Here is an 8,588-nt window from a genome sequence, read left to right on the forward strand (position 1 = left end):
ACACACACACACACACACACACACACACACACCCTCCCTCTTTTGTGCTCTTCCCAGGACCTTTTGTCAACCGAAACAAGTCAGCAACATTTCCTGACGTAGTTCTTTAGTTGATCCCCTGATCACCCACCCATTAGACCAGGTCTCCCCTTCTGCAGCCAACACCTCAGTGGAGCAGGGCGGCTCATATGGACATATTTCAGCACATGCATCTCCTCGAGCTTCGAGGGTGACATCCGAGTCCTGAAATCTTAGCTCTAACTCCTCCACCTCCTTGGCCATTGCCTAAGGCCCCACTCAACCTTCCCACCTCCCCCTGGGGTCCAGTCCCAACTGGGTCACTGCAAGCTGTGTGCCCCTGGGTGGTGAGCATCCAGCCTCTTGGAGCCTCAGAGTGATCGGAAGAGTAAACAAGACACTGGGAAACAGAAGGCCCAGTGTCCACCCCCACCCCCACTGCCACTCTGTAGCAGGTAGCTCACCCGGTAATCACTGGAGGTGACGTAGAAGATGGGCAGGAAGGCCAGCCAGATGATGCAAGTGGTGTACATGGTAAAGCCTATGAATTTGGCCTCGTTGAAGTTCTCGGGGCACTTGCGGGTCTTGAAGGCATAGAGCGTGCAGAGTGCGATGAGGAGCACATTGTAGGCCAGTGAGCCCAGCATGCTCGCATCTCGATGGTTGCAGCGCAATGTCACCACCTCCCGCCGCTCCGGGGCTGTCTCCTTGCCCGTGCCTGGTGCCTCCACCACCAGCCAGGTGACCACAATGAGCAGCTGGCCCGAGATAAGCGCCAGGCAGATGGCCACCTGCGAGGCAGGACTGATGAAGCGTGGCCGCTGGGCTCCCTCCCGGGCCCCGCCGAAGATGCGCGCAATGCGGTTGGTCTTGGTAAGCAGGGCTGAGTAGCAGACAGAGAAGGCGGTCCCCAAACCGAGGCGCCGTAAGGTGCACACCACCGTGGATGGCTTGGCAATGAAGATGAAGGTCATGCAGTAGCAGAGGAAGACACCGCCCAGCAGGATGTAGCAGAGCTCCCGGCCCGAGGCCTTGACCACTGGCGTGGCATTGTGCCGCACAAAGACACCCAGCACAAAGAGGGTGGCCAGGGCGCCCAGGCAGGCAATGGTGACAGGTCCCACGGCCCAGGCATCGCCCCAGCGGATGTACTCCTGGGGCAGCTCAAAGCAGCCAGTCAGGCTGGCGTTGGGCCAGTAGCCCAGGCCACAGTCAGCACAAGTGAACTCGTCCAGCCGGTACTCGTACGGCTGGCAGGGGATGCAGAGCCAGCAGCAGACCTCCCCTGGCTGCACGCTCTTCACCTCATTCTGGAGACAGGGCTCACTGCAGCGAGAGGCAGGCAGGGGGCCGGCCGAGGGTGAAGCCCAAGGGATGAGGCTGGTGTCCAGGGTCAGGCCTTCTGCCCAGTAGCCCACCTTCTGGTAGCGATAGCGCCCACTGCCCGCCCGCAGATAGGTGAAGATGTTGTAGCGCCCAATGCCATCACCAAAGCGGTCAAAGCGAACCTCACTGTGTGTGTCAGCCGGGCGGAAGGGGGCTGGAGTTGGGGAGGGAAGAAAGGGTGGGATTGGTGGGTAATCTTGATATGACCTCAACCGTCACCCTAGATGGAACCCAAACCCCAGACCTGAGGCCACCCCCTGTTCTTCCCAAGCCTCACCCCAACACTAAAGCTGGCCTTCCTCCCCACCAGCCATTTTTCTAGATGAGAAGCTACAACAAATCTCAACTCTAAACCCCAAATAGAACCCCAACCTCAAAGCCCAGGCAGCTCCACAAACCTAATGCCCACACCAACCCCCAACCATGACTCCCAAAACCTAGCCTTACACTTAGTCTCCAGTACCTTCCAATCCAGACCCCAACCTTATCAGAACACAAACCACAGCCCTCTCTCCAGACTTAACAGGGACTCCCTCACAGCTAAACTTGGCCTCAGGTCCAGTCCTGGTCCCACTTAATTCTCTCCATGACAAGCCAGCCCCTCTGGTCCTAATACTGACCCCAATCCTAGCCGAACCCCAACCTCAGTGGTCACCTATAACCACTGATGTTCACCAGGATGTGCTCATCAGGCAGCTCACAAGACACTTCTACTCCCCGTCTCTCCTTGCCCAGGAACCTCACATCTCCCAGCCAGGCTCAGGAGGAAGCGGGACCCCTGTCATCCCAGGTCCCAGTGAGAAGTTGGGATTTGCACTAGCAGATGATGTGCTTAAGGCCCCATGGTGAATGGTGCAGCCTGGAGTCCCTTGCAGGTCCCCGCAGGCCCTGCTCCTTCCAGCCAGCCTCAAAGTCCTCAGCATCCAACTCGAGCTCTCCCATAAATCCCACCCAGCCCAACAGGCTGAATGGAGCCTTGCTCTAACAGCAACCTGATGCACCTGAATCCAATCCTAATCTCTCCCCCAATTTTCCCACAACTCTGAATGTCAATCTCATTGGAATTATTATTTGTCTTAACCCTGGGCCACTAGGCTTTGGGGGCCCTGGCCCTCTCCCACTGCTCCTACAGTGACGCTTCCTGCAGCACAGTGATGATTCAGATGCATTCATTGTTCGTAAAGCTGGAATGCTGACTAAAATAAATTTTGGTATGGGGTCGCCAGTGTGGCTCAGTTAAGCGTCTGACTCTTGATTTTGGCTCAGGTCATGATCTCAGGTCATGAGATCCAGCCCTGCATCAGGCTCCATGCTCAGCGGGGAGTCTGCGTCTCTCCTTCTCCTTCTGCCCCTACTCATGTGCACTTTCTCTCTCTAAAATAAATAAATATATATTTTAAAAGTCTATAGGGGCACCTGGATGGCTAGGTCAGTTGAGCATCTGCCTTCGGCTTAGGTCGTGTCCTGGGGTCCCCGGATCATAGGCTCCCTGCTCAGTGGGAAGGCTGCTTCTCCCTCTGCCCCTCCCCCACTCGTGCACGTGTGCTCTCTCTGTCTAATAAATAAAATATTAATAAACAAATGTCTATAAAAATAAAATTTGGTATGAAGAGACTGTGGCCATCCTGAATGAAAAATCAGGTCTAGGAATAGAATTTTCCCAGAAAATGGAGTGTCCCCTGATGCTCACTTTCAACCCAGCCTTATTCTGACTCTCACTGTTTTGCTTGAAGGGCCCCAAGTTCCCACTCCCTGCATGATAAAGAGGCAGGAGAGAGAGAGAGAGCAAGGCCTAAGCAGGAACTAGAGACGCTCAAAGTGTAGGACCAGGCCAGAAAGAGGAAGCCCAGTCCTGGCTCCAGTGGGAGTGCTCCCTGTCTAGGCATCCTCATCCTGGCTCTGCCAGCCCCTTCGGGGCCCCCCTACTTGCTGTAGGCTACATTCTCTTAGCCAAGTAATGGAATGTGGGGGACCGCTCCCTCTCATCCTCCAAAGGCCAACAGCCCGGTGGCCTCTGGCCAGCCCCATTACCATCAAACTTGACATTGAGCACGAAGTCCTTGTAGAGCCGGCGCCCATTGACAGGCCGCATTGCGTCGCAGAGTTGGGTGGTGTTGGGGCAGAGGGCTCGGTGCATGTTGTGCAGTGCATGGGCCATGGCATACACCGCATTGACCACAAACATGATCTTGGACTCTTGCTCAAAAGGCACGGCCCGCAGCGAGTGGGCTGCACAATCTCGCCGACGGAAGCTACAGCGGAACCTCTGCTCCCAGAACTCGCGGAACCAAGGGTTCCGGCTGTTGTTCCAGGGGTCCAGGCTCTGGAAGTAGGAGGCGAAGTCGCTGATGGGATAAGAGGCCAGCTCGATAGTGATGGCGCCCTCAGCGGCCCCCTCGCTGCCTGCCACCACGCTCTCCAGGGCCCCCCAGCCATCGCTAGCCACCCAGGTGAAGCTAGCGTTGAGGCGCTGGGTGGCCGCGAGGAGCTCGCGTGCATCCTCAGAACGGGTGAACAGGACAGCCACACGGGCACTGGGCTTCTGCAGCAGGGCTCGCACCACCCCCTCAAATGCTGCGTGGCTCATGGCACGGCCCACCTTCTCTGAGGTGGCCACGCAAATGTTGCGGGCGCGGGCCTCTAGCTCAAAGGCTTCGATGCCTGTCTCGCCATAGTCACCCTCGGATGCCACAGTGGACACATAGGTCCAGTTGAAGAAGCGGAGGATCTCAGCCATGGCCTTGGCTTGGAAGAAGTCGGGGGGCACTGTGCGGGCAAAGTAGTCATAGCGGGACTTGTCACTCAGCTTGGCACTGGTGGAGGCATAGCTGATCTGTGGGATCTGGAATAGCCGCAGGAGGTTGGCCACCTGGGGGAGAGGTGGAGCCGGCAAAGATCAGAGATCAGGTCAAACTCCAAAGACAGATGTGTTCCTCACAGCTACTCCACCTTGGGATCAAGTGTCTGTGTAGTCAGCCTTGAGGTCTTCCTCACCCCAAAGGCCTATATTCTGTCTTGATGTGTCTTGCCTCTGGGGGCAGGGAGTTTTCCACCCCTTCCCAAGGGCTGGGAGAGAGAGGACCTAGGGCTGAGGCACCAGGCTCCTGAGCCACACCAGAACCCCTCTATTGTCCCCCTTCAGATGCATAGCAGTAGCAAAAGTAGGAAGGCCCAAATCCAGGACTGGGAAGAGGCTGGTACTTGGCTGCACAGGGCGGGGTAGGGGCACTAACTGGCATCTGGGATGCTCAGGGCTCTTAGGCTCTCTACCTATGTGGAGCAGGTATCCTTTTCCCAGAGTCCATCCTGATGGAATGATGGAGAAAGAAGGAAAAGTCTTCCCCAGGAAAGAAGACCCAGATCTGTGGGACCTATGGCCCTGAGAGCCCAAGAGTTGGTCTCCATTGGATGGCTGAGCTTGAAATAAACAAGGCTTCCTGCTTACCACTGACTGCCTGGGTCCTGACCCCAAGAGTGGGGTCCAGATAAGGACCTGGTGGGATGGTTAGGTGAGAGCAGGACAAAGCCCAGTTTCCACAGGAGGGAGCTAGGTCCTGTCTTTGCACCTCGGACACAGGCTCTTACTCTGACAGTCTCAACGCCCTCTCATCTTGTACTTTCTGCCTCTGTGTCCCTGGGCAAGTTAGCAAACCTCCCTGAGCCTCAGTTTCTTATTCCTGCCTGACAAGGCTGCTGAGCAGATAAAAATGAGAATCCCTGTGAGGCCACAGTGCCTGGTATATGGAAGACTAGAGGGATTTGGGCAGGAGAGAAAGGGCAGGAATAAGGAGGAATGATGAACAGGCAGGTGCAGCCTAAGGATGTAGGGCTGGGCCTTGTTTTGACTCAGACAAGGAAAAAACAGACCGATGTTGAAGTGTGGGCCCTGCTACAGGAGGCAGACAGCTTAGGGTGGGAGGAAGGTAACCGGGCTCCTGGAGATGAATGCATGGAGCCCTGAAGAGAATTGTGGAGAGGGTGGATGCTAGGAAGGCATCCCAGAGGCCCCTGAAGACGACAGCAGGTGGGAGGCGGCAGATGTAGGTGCCGACACAGCCACACCTAAGCTGCTACGGGCCACCTCCGGTAGCTGGGACTAGCAGAACTGGTAATTCACTGCCTGCAGTAGGGGGATAAGCAGGACTGCCTGATCCCAGGCCAGAAGCTGCCTCCATGGTTCAGACTCCTGCTTCATTTCTCCTGAATAAGCAAGCATTCCAGGTCAGGGGTCCTGGCCCTGCCTCTGATTGCAGTGCCCTCAGCTCAGTGCCCTCAGCCAGCCTCCTAAAAGAAGCCAAAGCCACAGCCAAAGCCTTCCTTGCAAATCCCGACTCTGATCCCAGTTCTGGCCTCATCTGGGAGCCTATTCTGGACACCAGGCAGGTAAGGGTCCAGGCAAGAGGTGGGACCCAGTCTGGGAAGGGGAGGATCCCACCTGGGCTAAAGCAGCCAGGTATGCCCAGGGTTATCAGCTGGGCCAGTACCCTCTGCTTACCTCTTGTGAGAAAGCAGGAGGAGGGAGGGCCTTGTTCCCTCACCTTGCCATCCCTTCAAATCCTATACACCCTGAGGACCCAAGGAGACCCTCCCCCTGCCACACACATTCTGCTTCTCTTCCTCTGGGGTCCCCAACCCTGTTTCTCTTCTCTGGGCTGCTCTTGGCTTCTATCTTCCACCTCTTTCCAGCCCATGGAGAGATGATCTGACAGAGCTGGAGGCCCTTGGGCGAGGGCACTAGGGGAATGTCTTCACTTTGCCAGCACCCACCATCTATAAAATGGGGTACTAATAACAGCAGCTAATATTGAGTATGCCTCCAATACATGGTTTTCATGTATTATCCCATTGAATTTCCAACACAACCCTAAGAATGGCAAGTGTTCTGAGTCCTGTTATTCTCTAAGGAGGAAACAGAGGCACAGAGGGAGAAATAACGCCCAGAGTCACGTAGTACACAGGGGAGCCAGGGTTCAAACCTGGAGTTCTGACTCAAGAGGCCTGGCTACTAAGCTTCACAGGGCTGTTTAACCTCAGGGGTGTGTGTGTGTGTGTGTGTGTGTGTGTGTGTGTGTTGGAAGCGGGATGTTTTCCTTACACAATTGCTAAAAATCAACCCCCATTATGTGACAGGGGCACTTTCTTAGTATTCCACAAAAAGCTACTTAAAGGAAGCTCCTAGCGCCTTTTCCAATGCATGGCAGCCTGGAGCCCCTGCTCAGAGGGAATTCTGGGCTCTGCCTCCAGACTCTCTCCCCAGCCCGCAGTTGGGCAGCCCCCACATACCTGGATGGAGACATCGCTGTAGGAGCCGCCAATGACACCAGTGATGGCAGTGGGAGCATCGCCGTGGGTGGCGTAAGAGCCGTCGGGGCAGATGTGGCGTGAGCCATCGGCGCCACGGCTAAGCGAGGCACGCACGAAGTCGAGCGCCTGCTCCAGGGCATGTGTGTCCTTGGAGCAGCTGTCGAGTATGTGCGCGCCCAGGCGCACACCCGGCAGCAGGCGTGGGTCACGGTTGATGCGGTCCAGTGCAAAAAGCATGGCCTCCAGGCGCTGGATGCCTCGATGCTCATTGACAGGCCCACACTCCTCTGCTGGGCCACCCTTCTGGTGTACCGGGAACAGCCCACCCAGGACCAGGTCCCCCTCCAGGGTCAGCATCTTCTTGGCAGGGCCCTCAGCCACAGCGCCCCATAGCAGCAGTGCCAGGAGCCCAAGCAGTGATCCCATAGTCCCAAAGGGGATGGATGGGTCCAGCAGACCCGGGCCTCCAGGGAATGAGGGTAGAAGCAGCAAAGGCAAAGAAAGGAGGAAACAGGGACCAGAAAAGGACAGGCAGGAAGAAAGATAAGAAGGGGCCCAGCTCCTGCAGAGAAAGAGACAGACAGACAAACAGGGAGAAGTGGAACCCAAGAGTGGCTACTCCTCTGACTCTGCCTTCCCCAATTCCCTTCCCTCGGGACTTTTCTAGGGAGCCAGGGAGAGGTAGTATCACAAACTAGGCTGAGAAGCTCCCGGACATCCCTTGGCCTGTTTCTCAGCCTTGCCCTGATCTGGGTCTGTAGATGGGCTCTGTGCCCATTGAATACTCAGCAGAGAGGGAGGGAGGCAGAGAGAAGTCAGGAGACCCCAGCCAACACCAATCCTGCTGTAAATCAAAGAGTGTACAAGACCTTGCACTAACTTCCTAGGACCCCAAAGTCTATGCCTTTACAGCACAGGCCAGGTTAGAGTATAAACTTGGGGGTCTAGTCCCTATCCTGAGCCTTGCATTTCTAGAGATGGGCAATTGTGACTGAAACCCACCAGGGAAGAGGGAAGGAAAGGCCTCCAAAGGGTAGTTTCCAACATCTAGAGAGACTGGAGCCCAGGTGAGCGCCCAAGGGTCCTAGCCCCTAATTCTTAAAAATCCATCCCAGAGCCCCCTGACTGAGGAAGTAATAGAGACTCTAGGCCCTGGGAGTTTGACAGCAAGGTGGAGAGGTTGGCCCCAGGGAGGGACACTGAAGTGGCCACAGGTCTTAAATCAATAGGGAAAGTAGATGCGAGCATACATGTGTCCAGGGTCAGGGGCAGTTCATCTGGTCAGAATCTCAAAAGAGTGCTCAAGGTGAGACTTTTGGACACCTTAGCTCTGCATAGAATGCTGTTTGAGACTTTATGCCCGTTTTTTCTTCAGCTCAGATCCAAGCAGAGAAAGTCATCATCTCTAATCTCCCTATCCTCATCCTCTCCCCATCCTGTCCGCCCTGGCCCTGGCCCTCGGGGACTCCTTCCCTCTTCCACTCTGTGCTTCATTTGTACCCCACCTACCCTCCCAGATGCCCACCCCACAAGGCTCTCACATTCATACAGGCTTGGGAATGCTAGGAGAAGGAAACTGAGGCTGAAGAAGGACAGCCACTAGTTCAAGGACCCCATGTCCTGGTCAGAGAGACTGGGATTCTTCACTTTGTCCCTCAACTCCTCAGGGTTAATCTCCCCTTGGTGCCAGGGCAGGGGGACTGGGATCCCGTGGGTACTCGGAAAGCAGCAGCTCAACCAGGCAACCAGGAGAGAGAGGCAAGCATGAAGACCAGGACAGATGGTGAAGGGACCCAGATGGGGGCTGAGGTCCAAACTGGTCAAGACCACAAGCCTCCCACAGGGGCAGCCAGGACCAAAATCCAGACAGGGACAATACC

The 8,588-nt window shown here is 55.9% G+C and overlaps 1 protein-coding gene across 1 annotated transcript in view; it reads right to left on the reverse strand.

Annotated features, from left to right (window-relative positions):
- Positions 1-7,343, reverse strand: part of GRM2 (glutamate metabotropic receptor 2) — a 9,633-nt gene extending 2,290 nt beyond the window's left edge. The window contains exons 1-3 of the mRNA XM_021695025.1: positions 6,688-7,343; positions 3,436-4,273; positions 483-1,558 (exon numbers count right to left, since the gene is read on the reverse strand). Of these exons, the coding sequence (XP_021550700.1) occupies positions 483-1,558; positions 3,436-4,273; positions 6,688-7,134 (2,361 nt within the window). The 5' untranslated portion in view covers positions 7,135-7,343. The remainder of the gene's footprint in view (positions 1-482; positions 1,559-3,435; positions 4,274-6,687) is intronic.
- Between the last annotated feature and the right edge of the window lie 1,245 nt (positions 7,344-8,588).

Source organism: Neomonachus schauinslandi, chromosome 1, assembly GCF_002201575.2.
Source record: "Neomonachus schauinslandi chromosome 1, ASM220157v2, whole genome shotgun sequence".
NCBI classification, from domain to species: domain Eukaryota; kingdom Metazoa; phylum Chordata; class Mammalia; order Carnivora; family Phocidae; genus Neomonachus; species Neomonachus schauinslandi.